This window comes from Antechinus flavipes, chromosome 4 (assembly GCF_016432865.1).
Source record: "Antechinus flavipes isolate AdamAnt ecotype Samford, QLD, Australia chromosome 4, AdamAnt_v2, whole genome shotgun sequence".
Taxonomy (NCBI): domain Eukaryota; kingdom Metazoa; phylum Chordata; class Mammalia; order Dasyuromorphia; family Dasyuridae; genus Antechinus; species Antechinus flavipes.
Genome location: NC_067401.1, coordinates 468,330,505 through 468,351,079, shown reverse-complemented (window position 1 = coordinate 468,351,079; position 20,575 = coordinate 468,330,505). Strand labels below are relative to the sequence as shown.

The window sequence follows — 20,575 nt, the reverse complement described above, 5'->3', positions numbered from 1 at the left end:
CGATGCAAACTCGGAACTTAGAGTCCTCGGCATAAACAACGAACTAACTTTAAATTGACCATTTTTAGCTCTGGTAAAACTCACTTTCAGACACATCACCTCCCTCTGGAATGAATGGGGAGGTCAGAGCCAGACTGTCGAGGCCCAAGGAGGCAGGGCTGAGGAGGCTGCATTTCTCTGGCAGCAATGAGGGACAGTTTAAGGGCTCTGAGCACGGGCAGGACTGTAGAGGGAGGGACATTATTACCGCAAGAGAAGGTTCTGGACACTAGAAAGAGTCACTGGACAGCATCATGTCAGATGGACCAGGCAGGGGAGGAGGAGAGAGGTGGGAGCACAGCAGCAGGCCAGGCCGGAGAGCACAAGGTCTGAACTCAGATATGCCAATAGTGTGTGACGACGAGTGTCACACCGATGACTGAAGTGTGATGAAGGAGGGGAGACATGATGAAGAGAGAAGGGACGGGACCAGAGCACAAAGGTGCAAGGCGGCCCTGAGTAACGGACCCTGCCGGCCCTGAAGTCAGAGACACCGCCTCTGACTCTGGGACCCTGACAAGTGTGTGCCTCAGTTTCCTCATCTGTAAAATAACAAAAACAGGTGCTGCAGTGCCCACCTCCAAAGCATGCCAGACATTTCGAAAACCTTCAGGCGCCTGAACAATGGCGGTGCAGATGACCCTGAGCATAGCCAGGGACAGTGAAAAGCTAAAGATCACGCAGAAATTAGGATTTCCAGGAGGTGGAAGGAACACAAGAAAATCCTATTTAAAGGCAAACCATTGACTATTTAAAAAATGTTATTTTCACAACTAATGTCTACATACAGAAAAACCCCGTGTGCACAAAATCCCTTCCCCTAGCAGAAGTCTAATACTCCTGCTCCTAGGATGACATCCCTATTTATTTTATGCAGGACTCATTCCAGCCCCAGGTACAGATGGGAACTTAATAGATGTTGCTGGGAAATAATGCTATAAAACTACCTTTTAAGTACCATAAGCTTTATGACCTACAAGCCTTTCCAAATAAGAAAATCTTTCCTCTTGAAGCGTGACTATCAGACCGCACTCCTGCTCGGCTGGGACCCTCCCTCTCATTATCTGGGGGGGCCCCTCCGCCGTCTGCGTAAGCGCTGGTTCCACCTACCTTTGCGGCAAACTGCAGCCCGACTTTGTCAGCTTCCACCTCCAGGGTGCGACTATAGGGTCTATCAAACACATACTAGGAGAAAGACGACATAAAATCGGTTACAATTTGCATTCACAACGTCAGAGAAACACGATTCTTCCTCATCAGTACTAAAGGGTATTTTATTCATTTCAACAGATACTTGAGGCGTGCGAGATGAAACGTGTATATTCCTTATGAAGATTTAACATTTCCTAAGCATCAGTAGCAAAGGAGACAGGGGTAAAGTCCACACTGCAGCCTTCTTTCCTTGATCAGGGAGGAATACATATTGTGTTAATGATAGGTGGGGTCGTTTCCAAAGGGGGAATAAAAATTCAAAGAGAAGTAATGCCTGCAGTCCGCTGAGATCAAGCACAATGAGAGTGTCTGTCTCTGGGAGGCAGAGAAAACAGGGCTGTGTCAGAAGAACCGAGTTCGAGGGCCACCACTGTCTCTGACTCTCTGTGGAAACTGGGTCTGCTAGTGATTTTATAGCTTTAGAAAAATGACAAGTAGTCCTTCCTCATATCCATTCAGGAATTTAAGGGGAGGGAGCTCAAAAACAATGCTGGAGGCAATCCAACTTTATTTTCCAGAAAGCAATTTAATTGTTTAGTAGTAAGACGTTCTGGGTTCTGTGACTCTTCCTTACTACACATTCTCAAACCATTAAAAAAATAAAATAAAAACAAACAAGAAACGTATTCGTCCTCTTGGGACTAGGTCGAGGGAGGCTAAATCAAACCATTTTGCTTTTGTCCTCCAGAGATCAGGTTCTACAACCCAACCAAAAGCTATCCTTTTTTTTTTCCCTTTAAGAACTTTCAGTAATTATAAACAAAGAAAATGACATAACATAACATGAATGTACGCTTGATGCTCAATTTTATTATCAATTTATCTCATTGTGTTTTGTGCCTTAGATTTGGAACAGCACCCAGATGGCACTCGGATGGGCGCTCTACAAATCATTAAATAAACAAATAACAGATTGTAACTAGATAGTCAAATCTCCCAGGACAAGGGGAAATATTTGGAGAGAAATGTGAAATAAAATAATTAATCACAGTTAATCAAGCAGTTAGGCACTCCCAGAACTGAAAGAACTACATATGGCACTTCAGTAATCACAAAGGTGGCTACTCAATAGAAGATGCTGGAAGATGAAAAAAGAACAAGAAGGTTCAGCCCCATTTAGAAAGCAACATACTGAATGCTGGAGGGACCAGGGAGAGCCTTATAGCCTGACTACATTTTTCTAAGGATGGAAAGTTCCATGTCGGATTAAAATGAAAACATCCCTTGGAAGAATCCCATTTATCAAATAAGAGCTCTTTTGTAGTTCCTTTGGGATATAGGCTAGATATTTGAGTGTTCATCAGGTAGATAGAAGGGCTGGGGCAGGGAAAGGGTGAGGGAGAGAGAGATAAAAAGGCCCTGAACAAAGATGGGTCTGTATGGCTCCACTCCACAAACCCAACTGAGATGCCATAAAAATCACCTCCCCCTTCACTCAAACCTAAGGTTACCTCAACATTCTCTGAACTAAGAGTTCATAACCTAGGATTCACATATTTCTTTCACAAAATATTTTTTAAATTATTCCATAATAATTTGGTTCCTTTGTAATCCTATGTATTTTATTTTATGCATTTAATCATAATAACAATAGCTAGATTTTATATGGTACCTACAATGTGTCAGCCCTGTGAAACATGGTTTTTAGAAAGGTCCATAGAAAAGTCCAGAGACTAACTGCCCAAGGGATCCATAACAAAAATTGTTGAGGACCTGTCCTAAACTCTTTCATCCCCAATGGTTAAAAAGAATAACCATCTTGTGGACATCAGTTTCTTCTGCTTCATCCCCAAGGAAGAATAAGGAAGAGGGAGGATCAAACTGCCAACCTGGACCAGAGTCATCCAAGCAGATAGTGGATCCCTTTACTAGAGGACTTAAAAGAGAGTCTACAAAAACAATCATTGGGGGTGGGGTGGGGGACCTGTAAGATCCTTCACAACTAAGACTCTGGGATCCCATGAGCTCAGGGAAACAGTGATGTTCGGCCCCAGAGTTGGCTGGGCTTCTGAACAAATTATAGCCTTTCTTTGACATCCCACCTGACCTTCTAAATGTTGTGCAGCTAGGTGGCTTATCTGCCTGGAGCTGAACAAGTGGGGCAGTCTCCAGACTGCACTGAGCTGGCCAGATGCTGGATATGAAGTTGGACACTGGACCTGTTAACTGAAATCTGACACCTTGGCATAGGAACCAACAAAGTGGAGCCCCCAAGCACAGACTCCAAGAAAGCAGCCTTCTTTGCCTCTAAGGTAAGGTAAAGATGAATGGCCAAGAGAAAAAGAGCATTGAATGTAGGCAAAAACCAGGGTTCAAGTTTCACATTTAACAGCCTGCAAAACCTCAGGCTTTTATGAGCTTCGGTTTCTTTCAATTTCTTCTGTAAAATGAGGTTAAACCAAATAACCTCAAGATTTCTTCCAGCTCTAAACCCATGATGTTTAATAAGAAAAACCCACATTTCCTAAGAACAAAACATAAAATAATATTAGGCTCCATTTATCTACAGTAAAATCACCAATGCCCATCAGTGCCAGCACCACCAGGCTGTCTCTGGTTCTCCCTCACTCTTACCTCCTTCAGTTTAGACTGGATCCACTGAGCCAAAACCGCCAAACTATCTCGAGGACAGACGGCCCAAATCATCGCGAGGATAATCAGGCCCAGGAAGTCCCACAAGTGAACCAGGCTGGCCTTCTCTGCCTGAGGAGAACAAGGAGAACAAAGGGATCAGACTGGCTGCGGTGTCACATCCACCGGATCACAAATGGCCACCCCAGAGCAGCCGTGCGAAGGGCAGCAGGAACCCGGGTGTGGGCCTTCCTGGGCCTTCTCCTTCCTCCTCAGCCTTCACTCAGCACATGCACACGCAGGCTAACTGAGCTTGGCCTCCCACATGGAAACATGCGCATCATCTATCCAAAAGCAAGGTGGCCAATTTTAATAAAGATCATATAAAAGTTAAATATTTGAAGGGAAAAAATATCCAAAAGTTTTTGGTGATGAAAGGAAATTAGAATAAAAATTTTATCCCACAGAGATCATAAGGTATAGATGCCATAAAATTACATGCACTTATATACACACATTTTTACTCAATACCAAGTAACAGCTAATATCTGAAGGGGATAAGAACAATTTACAACTCCATGTTTAGTTTTATATTTCTCCTTCCAAAGTAACTGTTTATTTGCTTAAATTATGCCTTTTGCTGTTGTCTAAGGTTACCCAAAAATGGAAAATACATTTTACATTTCTTGAAGTGTGTCTTAGTTTCAATCTTGGATTTCGCATCAGGGAAAGAAGTTCAGCCGATCCTTTCTTTTGCTTATAACAGAAGTTCCTGCAAAATGTTTGACGTAAATATCAATGACCTTTATGAATTAAAGGGTAAACCTGCATTCCATCTGCTGAGATGAGAATTTTCCTGCCCTGCTGCAAAGAACACGGGTGTCCAATAAACAGCTATTATTGAGGATTCAATGATGATATCACCAGCCGGAGCTTGGCTGAAAACAGTGGGGAGACCTGAGCTGCCTCTTTCTCAGCAGCCCCTCCTGGGAGCTGCTGAGACTTCCCAGGATATGACAACAGCCCGCGCTGCCACTTGCTCTCAGCCATTGTACTATAAGCTTTGTAACCTTTGTAAGTGGCTTGGCTGGGTAATCAGCCACAAACTCCTCACTGCTGGACCTGTAAACGGCACCTTTCTGGCTTACTCACATTTATGGACTTTGAAAAAACCAGGATCAGCCCCTTCCATGATCAGACTTTCAGAACTTTAGCCAAAGAAGCCGGATCTTGCTAAATACAGAATTATATCTGAACACAAATATAGGCAAGCATTGCCAGTCAATGGCCTGCTCAGGCCTCGTGGTCTGTTCCTTGAACAGATCCTTTCAAATTCCTTTCCTTTCTAACTATACGCTCTCCCAGCTCTTTCACATTTGCCACTCCTGCTGCCTTTTTTACCTCTTCCTTTGTCTGTAACCTTTCCTTCTAAATAAATGTTCATTTTGGCCAAAAAAAAAAAAAAAAAAAAATATATATATATATATATATATATATATATATATATATATATATATATATACATGTATACAGTGTGTGTGTGTGTGTGTGTGTGTGTGTGTGTGTGTATAGCTATATATAGGTGTGCATCATGTAGAATTAGGTAATTGTTGTAACAAAGTAATAAAAAAAAAAAAAAGGAAGAAGAAGGGATGGAGAGAGAGGGAGAAGGGTGTCAGTGTGACACAGCAAAGTGCTGGGTTTGCAGTCAGGATGATCTGAGTGCAAATCCTGCTTCAGACACTTACTAGTAGAGTGAGCTGAATATGTCCCTTCATCTCTGTGAAGCCCAAGCTCCATATAGGTCAGATGGGACTAAGAGCCTTTATCTCCCAGGACAGCAACCGAGGATCAAATGAGATAATATACACAAAGCACTTTGCAAATCTTTAAGCACTCTACAAATGTAAACTAGCATCATCACCATTATTATTAAATAAAAATTGGGTCTCAAAAAGAAAATCTTTAAAGTGTTGGCAACATTTAGGAAATGTGCAAAAGAAATATTAATATTTTCAGTCTTCAAAGCTGTTATTTGCTATTTGATGTCTCCTCTAATGATTGTAATTGCTCATTTCTTTACTGATGCTCCATGGTAGAGATCACGACAATATGCTGAATACAAGGCCCAGGATGCGGTGCCAGACAGACAGATGTCCTGCATAATAAAATGTTTCTAAAGTGATGGATGACCAAGATTGACTGAGCTGTTGTGAAGCAGCCGTAATGGACCAGGCAACATAAGCTTCACAGCCTCGAACGGAGGCCAAGGAATCAAAACTCCTTGTCACAGAACCCTTGATCCAGGAGACGTTAAAAAAATTGGATCCTAAGTCTAGTAACAAGTTGGAAGGAAGAAAGGGAATGCAATTCATTCTGCTTTGCAGAGTAAATAGCTTTGACCACTTTCTTTTAAACTCTATTTTGGGAATGGAAATTGAGGTTAATCTAAGGGATGTGAAACCATTAACGCTCGTCTACATAGAAGGAAAATCTTGCAGCTCCTCAGCTCTGCTAAAAACCTTGAGAGAAAAAGGACAGCCACTTGTTACGTGTATGTGCTGTAATGTGGCATCTGGGGTTCCTTCCTTCCAAGAGTGTTAGACAATCTTTTAGTTCAAGACTAATATTGCTATAATATCTGTATACCAAGCTGACTAGTAAGGTCGGTAAAAATAGAATTTAGGAGAGTCAGGCACATACCTGAACTCAGATTGGAAAAATTATGTAAAAAAACAAAAAGAGGTATTTTTTCTTAATTTAGGTAGAGCGTCAAAGAATAATAAAAGTTATCTTCATGGAGGGAAAAAATAGCACTGAACTTCTAGGAGGGGTTCAAAGTCATAGCTCTAGTGTTTACTGCTTATATGGCCTGAAGCAAATCCTTGGCCACCTTGAACTCAATTTGCTCCCCTGTCACATTAGGAACTTGGAATTCCCCCATACAGTGTCCCAGGTAGAATATTTCCCACAAAGAATTATGGGAAGAAAAATAAAGGCTATTTTGGCACCCACCAAACAAGAAGTAAGCAAACAAGGAACATTAATGACTGGATGTGTAAGAAAGCTTCAGCACTTGCACTCCATTTAGTCTGAAGGAAATCCGTAGTTAGTGTGGAGAAGGAAACCCTCCAGATTCAGCAGCGGCCTCTCAGATCTTTTTTTGGCTTGTTTGTTTGTTTTTATTTTTGTTTGTTTTTTTTTTTTATTTTAGTCCACATTGCTTTATGACTCTTACTGGGAGAGAAAAATTAGAACAAGAGGGAAAAGCCATGGGAGAGAAAAAAAACAAAAAAATAAAAAAAGAAGTGAATGTAGCATATGTTGATTTACATTCAGTGTCCTTAGTTCTTTTTCTGGATGCAGATGGCGTTTTCTGTCTAAAGTTTATTGGGATTGCCTTGGATCACTGAACCACTGAGAAGAACCAAGTCTTTCACAGTTTATCATCACAAAATCCTGCTGTTACTATGTACAATGTATTCCTGGTTCTGCTCATTTCACTCATCAATGCGTGTAAATCTTTCCAGGTCTTTCTAAAATCAACTTGTTCATCATTTTATATAGAACAATAATATTCCATTATCTCCATATATCCCAGCTTATTCAGTCATTCCCCAACTGATGGGCATCTACTCATTTTCCAATTCTTTGTTACCACAAAAAGAATTGCTACAAACATTTTCGCACATGTGGATCCTTTCCCTCCTTTGTGATTTTCTTGGGATACAGACCCAATAGTGGGCACTGCTGGGTCAAAGAGTATATACAATCTGATAGACTTTTGTGAATAGTTCCAGATTGCTCTCCAGAATGGTTGGATCATTTCACAATTCCACCAACAATGTATGTGTCCAACTTTCCTGCATCCTCTCCAACATTTATCATTATTTTTTCCTGTCATTTTAGCCAACCTGAGAGGTGTGAGGCGGTACATCAGAATTGTTTTAAACTGCATTTCCCTAATCAGTAGTGATTTAGAATAGTTTTATATGACTATAGATGGCTTTAATTTCATCCCATGAAAATTGTCTTGTTCATATCCTTTGACCATTTATCAATAGGGGAATGACTTATATCCTTATAAACTTTAAACAATTCTTTATAGATTTTAAAAATGAGGCCTTTATCAGAAAGACTGGCTGTGAAAATTTGTTTCCCAGGACCTCTCAGCTCCTAACAAAAACAGAGCCAAAGCAACAAAAACAGCCCCAATCAGAGTGCATCTGTCGAGGACAGGGTATAGATGAAGATAAAGACTCCCCAATAGAAGAACTGGGGCAACTATCCATGTACCACCACCACCTGTCTCTTCCTGCTTCAATAAATGGATTCTCTTATTATTAAACACTCCCACTGTGGCAGTGAGGCTATCAGAGGCCGCTCCCGGGAGCAGAGGAGGCTTGCCTAAAGATGGGAGATGGACTTGGGGCCATTTCTCCTCTTCAAGTCTCTTAGTTTTCCCTCAGCTTTCTTCTCAGAGGCTACTTTCCTACACATAGGCATGAGCTGGCAGCTAGAAGGGAGTGGGACATTTCCTCTGTCAGATATTTTTAAGGTGTGGATTAATTTTACAGAAAAATGAGCTGCAGCTTCAAAAAGGGAAAACGAGGCCTGATGTCAGGAGAAACTCTCCCATAATCCTGATGACAAGAGTCTTCTGTCCCAGGAGAGCTCCCTCACCAGAGGCCTTCTGACAAAGCCAGCTCTCACTTGTCATATGTTTATAGAGACTAGAGTCCCTTCCAACTCTGAAATGCTACTATCCTGTGAAATCCTAAGAATTTTTTTTAAAGTTAGAAAGGATTACACCAAATAACTGTCAACTTCTTCACAACATTCCAACATCTGTGGATCTTAAAGAGAGAGAAGGAACCTTAGAAATAAGATAGTCCAACAACTTCATTTCATTTAATATTTACTAATACATTATTGGTGGAATTGTGAAATGATCCAACCATTCTGGAGAACAATCTGGTACTATTCCCAAAAGTCTATTCAACAACTACAGAGAAGGACACCGAGGTCCAGAGAAGTGCAGTGATATTCCCAGCCAGTTGGAGGCCAAAGAGAGGCAGGAATCCTGACTCCAAGCCCCAGGCTCTGTCTGTCATCCGCATGGTCTTCTTGTGCCAATCTCTAGATGGTATAATAAAGCTGGTTGTGTTTCACCATTCTCTCCATGAAAAAAATGAACCTTAAAACATTATGCACTTTCAAGGCAATTAATTCATGACCATGACAAACATTCTAACAACTAAATGCCAAATGTGAAGTACTTACAGCATGTCCAAGCACCGCGTGAGCGATCTCATGGCCCAAAAGGAAAGTCAACTGGTGAATATCAGTGACCGCCTCAAGAAGCCCAGTAAAAACAAACACCTGCCCGTTCTGCACACACAAAAAGAAAGAACAACTGGACAATGAGCTTCTGGAGCCACAGAGAAAAGAGAAGTCATCAATCTAACACTAGGGGAAACGTACTTACAGGAAGAACAAAGGCATTTATGCTGGGCTTATCTACTACATGAATAATCCATTTGAACTCTGAGATGCCCGGGATGTCTTTGTTGCTCTCTACCAGATGCTGTAAAACTTTCTTCACCGCCAGGTACCTGGGATCTTTCTCAGTCAGCAGGTCATTTTTAAATTCTTCCATCCACTACATATTAACAAAGAAAAGGGGTTGTAATTTTAGACAATTTTAATGTTATCAACAGTTCAAAATGTTTTATGGGAAAAGATTCTGCTGCCAACAGTTCAATATTTTAATTCCACTTTTTAAAGATGTATGCAAAGATCTACATACATTAAATCACAGTTCTAAATTCTTGAAATCTGAATTATTCATGTTAAATTAATATACTTCATTATCTTGAACAACTGTTAATGATTAAGATTTTTTATCTGAATCATTTTAAATTAAAATGAAATTCATCTTTTTTTATTTATGCATATGAAAACAAACACATTTAAATGGTTTTTTATCCTACTAACTGTAAAATAATGTAAGAAATGAAACTTTGTATGGAGAAAACATTTTGTCATCAGGAGAAAAATGAGTATCACGGAGAAAAGTGAAACACAGAAGATAATTATTTTTATGGCTCAGTGGACTGAAAATACACCGAACCTAACCAGGTTGGGGGAGGAAAAGAAGGATCCTTAAATGTATCATTAATTTAAAGTTTTATTCACACACACTGACGGAAGATTATTGAAATTTCAGTATTAATAGATGTGCCATTTTCTCCCCAGGTTACTGATGAAGTATCACGATGATTAAAAATACTTCCTTTCTTCCATAAAGCTAGATAAGAGTTTACTTTGATAGAATTCAGAATACGTGGGGTAGATAATTTCATCTATTTAAAACAAGATATGAATTGTCCTTATATAGACATACATTTTTAAAAATTTCCTCTAATATGCCATATTTTTAAATGGGTTGCTTTTTTTTTAACATAATCTTGACATATCAGATGATATATTGAACCTCTTCTTCCCCTCCAAAAACAAACAAACAAACAAAACAAAAAACTATTTCAAACTTGAGTAAACTTTATGGTTTGTTGAGGTTTTTTTTTCTTAATATTGAATACATTTTATTTCACAAATATTCTGGAAATGAAATAAATGAAGTCTATTAAAACTAATTCATAGTTACTTGTAACAGCTTATCTCGGGGTATGACACATATGAAAATACAGACTAAAGAAGGCAATTATATTAACCTGGTTTGAAGTAGGTATTCAAATGAAATCACCATTACTGGGAGAAAAGCTCTCTAGCGCTAAACACAATGTTAGCACCTTCTAGCTTTATGATAATATTCTCTTACAGACATTCGTGTTTGTTTTCTTTAATCAGTCCTTGGGACACCATTAAAGAAATTTCACTGTAAGAAAAACATTAGAATAAAAAGCAGCACCAGATGAAATAAATTCAAAAGCTACTTCCATTCCAGAAACTATTCAACATTGTATCATTCATAATATCATTTGATTTGTGGTTAGCAATGATTTAAATGTTCATTATTTAGAGTATAACTATTAAATTATACATAAATTAATAAACTAAACATGAAATTAAATGTAAAAAATGACTGTAGAGCAGCTTGTGTTAACCAGTCTTTCAGGTTAATGCCTTTCTTCATCTACACTTACTACTTCAAGAGACCCCGATTTCATCAGCACAGGTATAGTCCCTGAAATCAAGATGGCAACTATACTAGGCATAGGATTTTTCAGACTGCTGCTTTGGGCAAGATAATTCATCAGTCAAGAGATATCTTTTTAATAATCTGCCTCCCAAACTTACTTAGCCTGCCTGTTTTTCTGCTAACAAGGTCTCTCATGCTTTCTCCATGAGCAACAATGAGGGGAAAAATCTATCTCCAGAGCCAGCCTTCTGGCCAAGAGCTTCTCCAAATGCAGCCAGGCGGTCCCTTGAAGAACAGACCTACACAGCTGGTTGCCGCCAGGTCTAATCGTAACACTCCCTACTCAAGAACCTCCAAGGGCTCCTTCATGCCTCTTTAAAAGCCTTCAGAGCCTGACAGATGGCTCCAGCTGACCTTCCAGGTTTCGAGCATACTACTCTCATGCACTCACTGTTTCAGCCAAACTGGCCTATTTGCTATTCCCTGTGGGTGCAGTTCTGGGTCCCGTCTCTCTCTCTGCACCAGTCTATCCTCTAGGCCCGCTCACCACCTCCTCCTAGAATGCCGATCCTCTTGCAAAAAAACATGTCCTGATGTTCCCAGAAATTACTTCGAATCTCCTTCACATTTGAATGTTGGGTCCAGACATGTGCTATGTATACTTGGAGCAATCTGGCCACATTTCTTATCTGTGTTCCCTTTAAGCACAGCCCTCCAAGTATGAACAGGATTGTCATTTTTAAGGTTCAAGCATGATAATTCCTTTCCTTTCCACTATTCTTGTTTTGTTAACTTTACAGATCTTTTCCATTTTTCTTCAGTTTATTATCTTCCTTCCATTTTCTTCATTAAATATCCTTGGGATGATTTTGCTTTTGAGGATCTCTTGCCAAACTTTCTCTAATCTGCTTTTACTTCTGTTGCACCAACTCGTTTTATGAAAAAATACTGCTCATAACTATTCCTCCTTTGTAACCAGCAATTTTATATTCAAAACCAAAACCTTTGGCCTCCATCTTTTCCTGCTTAGCAAATAAGTGAAATGTCTGCAGACTGAAATGTTTTCTGGCTTTTTTGATCTCATGGTGGTGCCTATGGGTATGATTATTTTAAAAATGATACGAATGATAAAGCCAGTTCTTAGAGATGGAGTAAGTTGTCCAACATCACTAGGCAGCAAATGTCAGAAGGCCCAAGTGAAATTCAGTCTCACATCAGAATGATCTTTATGAGGAGCTCCTCATCCAAGACTTTGGGAAACATATTTTCAGCTTTTTAGAGACAGGAAAGGCAAATACCGCAGCAACCTAACACAGATCTCTTAACCCAACTTCACAAAACTTAATCCAATTAAACAAAAAGATCCAAGAGATTTTACTAAGCACCGGGAATACCAAATATAAAAGTGAAACAATCCCTAACCTCAAGGAACTTGAGTCCACAAGGAATAAGTTTAAGATGAATACAAGGTATTCTGCTAACATGTGTATGTGGGGCATCCTCAGAAAGCAGAAAACATTGAAGAAAATCCTAGAGATGTGATGTCTGCCCCCAGAGAAGCAACATGGACCTGGGACAGCTCCCAGCCTCCCAGGCAAGGCTGGACTGGGAGCAAGGAAAAGTCACCCGGACATTTATTAGTGTAGTAACCCTGGGGAGCGTGGGTTTCATCAGCTGCACCCCGTCCCAGTCCCAGTTCTGAGAATTAAACAAATCGAAGGACAAAAAGAACCTAGCAGACCTTGCAGCTTTCTATCAATACGTGTACCTGTTCATCTGTTACTCTGTCTATGATTAAACTACAAGCATGTCTGAAACCCTGAGGACTTTTCAGCAAACTAATCCCTGACAGCAAGAAGGATGCCCCAATTTACCTCTGTGGACCCGCGGCAGCACCAAGCAAGGCCATGCACACAATGGATGGTCCCAAAGTGCAAGTGAATTGACTCAAGACAAACTTTGTTAAATGCAATACAGAGGCCTGAACTTCCCCAGACACAAGCTTCTTCTATAAAATACCTGCCCATGGAGAGATGGGGAATGGTTCTTTGCATTTATCTTATCCACCTTTAACATACAACTAAGAAAGTTTTAGCTCTTTGTCCATTCAACTCCCTAGATTCAATGACACAATTCAGAGAACTAAGATTTCTAAAAACAAGGACCTTTCCCCAAAAAAATCAACAAAGAAATCAATATAGTTTATTCTGTAACTGCTTTGGAGGATAGAAATGAAAGCTCAGAACTGGCAAACACAAGCAAAGAGACCCAGGCCCACAAACTTCACACCACCTCCTACACAGGCCCTTCCTAACTTGCTTTAAAAAAAAAAAAAAAAAAAAAAAGGCTGTATCAGGAACATTCTAAAAATAGGATTTGTCACTGTTAACTACTTACTGTATCATACTCCATTTGTGATAACATCATGAATTGTTCTTTCCCCAACACTAGTAACTTTTTCCGTCCTGTGACAGGACTCTCTTCCAGGTGAGTAAAATAAAAGACAATAAATAATACTCCCAAACTACTTAAGCCCAGGAATAACTTCCCTTTATTCTTCTTTACACTTTCTTTAAAAAGCTCTTTCTTGTTGGGAGGAAGGGTCTGCCACCATTTTCTTATGCCCCTGTTGGAAAGGAAAAAAATTACAAATTGCAAGGAATAAATAATATCCAGTATACGAAGTAAAGAGCAAATACTTTTTGTTTGAATTAAATACATTCAGGAAATCACAGCTGGTTATTTTTTGTAACATATTTTTCTACAATGGTTATTCAACTTACAAAGCTCTTAACCAAAAGATAACAAAGAACCAAATAATGCATAATTACAGTGTTAAATCTTATTTTAGAGTGAAATTCTTCAGTTATTCTGAAGCAATCCAAATTTATTAAGAATTGGATAATAAATCTCAGATTGGTTGAGATTCTGGGAAATTGCTCCCTGAATCAGAGGTTGCCCAACATCTGGAAGGTTTCCAAGTCCATTTGACCCCTTGGTCATAGGCAGAGCCTCAGTACAGCTACACAGCACCACACCACAGATCTAAACCCGCTTAGTAATACATTCAATGTGATGGCCTGGGATGGGTTTTGTTCCACACTCTGCTTAACAAGTGGTCAGGGGACTCAGAATATTGGGCAAACAACTGACAGCTATTACACACAAAGAAAAAGAAATCTCCCAAGCACTGTGAATTCCAAAAAAGATCCCTGAGACATGTTATCTATCAGACTGGGAACATTGCAATAACAAAATATAACACACTTAAAAAAAATTTAATTCCATAAAAATACATTTCTAAAATTATAAATTTTATATATCAAATACCTTTGACAAGGGCTTGATATTCAAGATATAGAGACAGTAAACACCAATCCATGAGCAAAAGCCTTTCTCCAAAACAAAAGTGGTCAAAATGCACTTTACAAAAGAAGAAATGCAAACTATTAACAATCATGGGAAAGAACTTTCTAAAGTCTTAACAAAATCAAACAGAAATAGGGGTTACTACCTATTCAACCTGTAAAGGACTGCTTGCCATCTGGAGGATGGGGTGGAGAGAGGGAGGGGAAAAATCGGAACAGAAGTGAGTGCAAGGGATAATACTGTAAAAAATTACCCTGGCATGGGTTCTATCAATAAAAAGTTATTAAAAAAAAAAAAAAAGAAAGAAAGAAATAGGGGTTACTAGGGCATACATAAAGATTTCTTGTAGGCCACATGTTGACTTAGAAAAATCACATGTATTATCTATGTTTTACTATGGTGTTGCTTATTTTGTTAAATATTTCCCAATTACATTTTGATCTGCATTAGGCTGCACTGGGGAATATCATGCACCATATGTTTGACACCTCTGTTCTAACTCATCGATAAAATGAGAAATGTAAATTAAAACAACCTTGAGGTTTCACCTCACAGCCAGCAAAGTGACAAAGATGCCACAAAATGGGAACAGTTCATTTTGGAAGGGTTGTGGAAAGACAGGCACATGAATGAATTACTAATGCAGCAGTTAAGTTATCTAGCCATTGGATCTGTGCAAAAAAAAAAAAAAAATGCCTCAAAAGTCCATATACTTTGAGTTCACTGGAAAGGCCACATAAACATCTAAAATTAGATAGCAGAACTGTTTGTAGTAGCGAAGAACTCAAAGATGGAAGACTATGGATGTGGAATTTCACACATAAAACCAACTTTTTGATGATATGTTGGTTAGTTTTGAAGAAATATTGTTTTCCTTTCTCCTCTTTTTATTACTCTTTCTCATAAAGGATGGTTTTCTGGGAGTGGGTAAAATGCAAGAGGATATGCAGGTGATATAAAAATAAAAGATAGCAATAAAAATTATTGAATTTTCTTTGAAAGTTTTGATTTTGTCTTCATATCCCAGGCATTCAGCACAAAGCTTCACACATAAGTAGTTAATAAATACTTGAGTTTGTAGATCTGGTCTTGTTAAATAAGGAACAATTCACAGCTACACATGACAAGTCTTCAGATAAAAGGTATGAATGGATATGGCATAAATCTTATTTTGAAGGACATCTACAATACATTTTGAACTACATCAAATAAATCTCATATCAGAAAATTACAAGTCTCAAAAAATAGTATCTACATTTTCTTTCTTTAAAAAGTTCACCAATATTTCTATCCCAGTAAATGCTAGAATTAAGTTTGTTCTTTCACTGCTATCAGTCTTACTTGGCTAAGCAAATACTGTTTTTGACATTCCTGTTTCCAATGTCCTTGAAATTAATGTGACATTGCACATTAGTAGACATTCACACACAACTCTGGAAATTAGGTTGGCTTGTCTCCTCTGCCTCAAATGGTGGCCCACATATCATAAACCAAAACATAAAAAAAGGAACAAAGCTTCATGTTATTGCGAAAGAACCAATGATTCTCACTTTTGTGATATAATGGTTTCTGAGAATACATAAGTGAATGAAGTGTGTATTTATTTCCTTAGGATTTCCAACCAAGCTTTTAATGGAAAAATGCTAAAATGTCAGTTTTACTTCCCTGTCTATTATGACTGATGCTTTTGAACAGAGATGCCAGCCAGCGTTGCTGATGCTCACGGAGCCACAGCATTCATGCATTCTGATTCAACATCCATGAAAACTATCAAATGAGTGAGTAAAGACAGTAAGAAAAAAACCCAGAGGTTTCCTGGGCATTGTGAAATGATTGGAGTGTTAACTGGGAGGCTGCAATGACAGGGACTTCTGTGTCCTGGTTGTTCTTTATCTCACACCCCCTGACTCCCAAACTGAAGTGGAAGAGTCAAAATATTCCTTCTCACCTTCCTTAATCACCTGCCTTGAGGTTCAAATTGCACCTTTTGGGCTCTTAGCTATTTTCCTTCCTCAGCGACTTCAATGCCTGTTTCACAATTTTTCTCTCCTTTTCATCTCCTGCCCTAATATCCGGGGATCCCCTCAACTACTCTAATTTCTCCCACAACCAACTCCTTCATTCCACCCTAGCTACACAAAGAGATGGTCACACTCTTCACTCTGCCATTATCCACATCATTTTACTTCCATGTTCATGAAGTCTGAAATTCTTTCATCTGACTATAACCATTTTTCATTCCATCTTTCTCATCCTTTTGACCCCCCACACTATCGCATACTTCAGTCCTACCATGATGTCCAATCTCTCCATCTCTCTGCTTTCCTTCACCATCAACCCTGAACTATTGTACTCTCATCCCCTATGACTGACTCCTTGATTACTCAACTCAACTCTATACTATCCTCCATTCAAGATTCCCTCTGGCCTTGTCCTACTGGACTGCTCCAACCCTGGACTGCTGCTACTGCCAACATCTTTATTCCTTAAAAAAAGATGGAGGAAATCACAAAACTGCCAAGTTTGTGCTCCAAAAATTTATATAATCTGATCTCAATAGGGGCCTCACAATAGCAAAGCAAATATTCTATTCCTTCTAAATTGATTTGCTCTCCTGTTTTCCACAGCAGCTTTCCAAAACTACCCATCATCTCTCCTCCAGCCTTCCATAGCATCTCCTTCCCCTACTATCTTAACTGAGGACCTCCCCGATACATTACTGAAAAAAATGGCATCCCTGCCCAGATAGTTCCCTCCCTCCTCCTCTCATGTATCTTGTACTTCTGTCCCCAATATCTCCTCCTTCATTCCAGTCTCAGACAAAAAGGCAGTGCTTCTGTTGTCAAGGCAAAGTCCTGTTCTTGAGCCAATCAATCCCCCTCTTGACTTCTCCTGCAACTGCTTCCATCTCTTTCTGTTATGATCATTCTCTCCTTCCCAGATCCTTCCCAGAGGCCTACAAGCAAGACAAGATTTCTCCCATCCTTAGAAAACTTTCACTTGACCCCAACAATTCTAGTAGCTATTGTCTCATATATCTCCTTCCCTTCATAGCTAAAATCCTTAAGAAAGCCATCTATACAAGTGTCAGTGAAACCTGGGAAAATTTGTATGAAATGACATAGAGTTAAGAGGTTGGAAACAAAAACAATGTATATAATTACAACTCCAGAAAAACAAATAATTTTCAGAGACTTAAGATCTCTGATACAATGAACAACCATGATTTCATATATTGATGATGAAACGTGCTACCCATTTCCAGAAAGAGAAATGATGGATATGGTACTAAATGACATGGCCACCATAGGAATCTGTTTTTCTGGACTATGTGTATTTATTAAAAGGATTTTGTTTCTGTTGCTGTTTCTTCCTAATTGGGGGGGAGGGGAGGGGAAGAGAAGGGAAAATAAAGAGAGAAAAATTTGTGTTCATTTTCTAAAAATCAGATTTAATTAAAAAGTAATCAGTGTGATAAATGGGCAAAGGATATGAACAGACAATTTTCAGATGAAGAAATTGAAACTATTTCTAGCCATATGAAAAGATGCTCCAAGTCATTATTAATCAGAGAAATACAAATTAAGACAACTCTGAGATACCACTACACACCTGTCAGATTGGCTAGAATGACAGAGAAAGATAATGATGAATGTTGGAGGGGATGTGGGAAAACAGGGACACTGATGCATTCTTGGTGGAATTGTGAACTAATTCAACCATTCTGGAGAGCAATTTGGAACTATGCTCAAAAAGTTATCAAACTGTGCCTACCTTTTGATCCAGCAGTGTTTCTACTGGGCTTATACCCCAAAGAGATACTAAAGAAGGGAAAGGGACCTGCATGTGCCAAAATGTTTGTGGCAGCCCTCTTTGTAGTGGCCAGAAACTGGAAACTGAGCAGATGCCCATCAAATGGAGAATGGTTGGGTAAATTGTGATATATGAATGTTATGGAATATTATTGTTCTGTAAGAAATGACCAGCAGAAGGTTTTCAGAAAGGCCTGGAGAGACCTACACGAACTGATGCTGAGTAAAATGAGCAGGACCAGAAGATCATGATATACTTCAACAAAAATAATATATGAGGATCAATTCTGATGGACCTGGCCATCTCCAGCAATGAGATGAACCAAAGCAGCTCCAATAGAGTAGTAATGAACTGAACCAACTACACCCAGTGAAAGAATTCTGGGAGATGACTATTAACTATTATATAGATTTCCCAATCCCTCTATTTTAGTCAGCCTTCATTTTATATTTCCTTTACAGGTTAATTATACACTATTTCAAAGTCTGACTCTTTTTATACAGCAAAATAACTATTTGGATATGTGTATATATATAATTTAACTGATACTTTAACATATTTAACATGTATGGGTCTACCCGCCATCTGGGAGAGGGGGTAGAGGGAAGAAGGGGAAAAGTTGGAACAGAAGGTTTTACAAGGGTCAATGCTGAAAAATTATCCATGCATATGTCTTGCAAATAAAAAGCTATAATAAAAAAAAAAATCAATCAGTGCCACAACATAGCATTTGCTTTAACATGTTTAACATGTATGGGACTGCCTGCCATCTAGGGGAGGGGGTGGAGGGAAGGAGGGAAAAAGTTGGAACAGAAGTTTTTGCAAGACTCAATGTGAAAAATTGCCCATGTATATGTTTTGTCAATAAAAAACAATCAGTGTCTCTACCTTCTGGCTTCTTATTCTGTCAATCAAATAAAATTTTCAAAGTTGCCAATGATCTTTTAATTGTAATAGTGTTTTCTCAATCTTAAATCTCTATTAACATCTGACACTTTCAATAAATCAATTGATCAATAAACATTTACCAAGTGTCTATTATGTACCAGGCACTGTGCTAAGTACTGGGATATTAAAAAAAAAACAAAAGACAATTCCTGCCCATAAGATACTTACAATCTAATGAACCAAACCACATGAAAATATATATAACATATATAGAGGCTTCCAGGAAAATGTGGAGTTTTAGTTTGGAACTTAAAGGAAGCCAGAGAGGTCAGTAGTTGGAGCAGAAAAAAAAAACATTTCCAGCAAGGACAGATGGAGAAAATGCTCTGAGTCAAGGGATAGAGGGTCTTGTTTGAAGCTATGTCAGGGAGCAAGGTGTGAAGTAGAAGGGGGTTATGTTAGGAAGGATTTTAAAAGCCAAAAAGATTTGTACTTGTATTTGAGCCTGGAGAGGCAATAAGGAGCCACTGCAGTTTACTGAGTGGGGGGAAGGGAGGGAGAGAGGGAGTGGGGGAAAGATGATTTGGTTAGACCTGTACTTTAGGAAAACTACTGGCTGAATGAAAAATGGATTGGAGTCAACAGCATATGCTCCGGCCATGAAGGGCTGTACCAGCGGGGAGGCAGCACAGAGAAAAGGTTCTTGGATGGGGGGAGAAGGAAGGATCCAGGATGATATCTAGGTTGGAAGCCTGGGGGACTGGAAGATGGTCTTGCCCTATCCAATAATGGGGGAGATTGGATTTAGGGGAAAAGGTAATGAGTTCTGTTGTCGATGAGTTGAATTTAAGATGTCTACTGGAGGTGTAGCTAGATGGTTCATGTCATTAGCTGCTCTGGTTTATTATCTTGAGCTTCTTGTGGATGACTCCCTCATTGATACAGCACTAGTCTCTCTCCTTAGCTACAGTCAGTGCATTTTAAATCGAATAGTCCATATGCATGTCAAACTCAACATGTGCAAAAGTTGAATTCATTACTTTCCACTCAAAACCTTTCCCTCTTCCCAATTTCCCTATTACTATAGAAAACTCCATTATCCTCCCAGTCATCCAGGCTCCAACCTCACTCTGATTCACTCCACAGAGCCAACCCACTGTCAAATCTTGTTGTTTCTACCTTCAAAGCATCTCTTATTCACCTCCCCTTTTCTCTACTCAGTCATCATCTTAGTCCAGCCTTCATCATCTCTTACCTAGTCTACAGCATTAGTCTCCTTCCTAAAAGGGATCCTTGCCTCAAGTTTCTCCTCTTCCTATCTATTCCCCTTTCAGTTACACACACACACACACACACACACATTCTCTATTAATAAGGAGTTCTAGAGGCTTCCTACCACTGTCAGAATTCAATAAAAACTCCTTTGTTTGACATTTGATCATAGCTAGCATTTATATAATATCTTAAGATCTGCAAAATGCCTTACAAATTATCTCTTTTGAGCCTCACAATAATCCAGGG

General features: G+C 39.2%; 1 protein-coding gene across 1 annotated transcript in view; it reads right to left on the bottom strand.

The window, feature by feature from the left end:
• The window catches only part of OMA1 (OMA1 zinc metallopeptidase), a 76,779-nt gene that overhangs the window by 33,853 nt on the left and 22,351 nt on the right, over positions 1-20,575 (bottom strand). The window contains exons 4-8 of the mRNA XM_051999577.1: positions 13,382-13,610; positions 9,311-9,484; positions 9,106-9,213; positions 3,826-3,954; positions 1,150-1,224 (exon numbers count right to left, since the gene is read on the bottom strand). Coding sequence (XP_051855537.1) covers positions 1,150-1,224; positions 3,826-3,954; positions 9,106-9,213; positions 9,311-9,484; positions 13,382-13,610 — 715 coding nt within the window. The remainder of the gene's footprint in view (positions 1-1,149; positions 1,225-3,825; positions 3,955-9,105; positions 9,214-9,310; positions 9,485-13,381; positions 13,611-20,575) is intronic.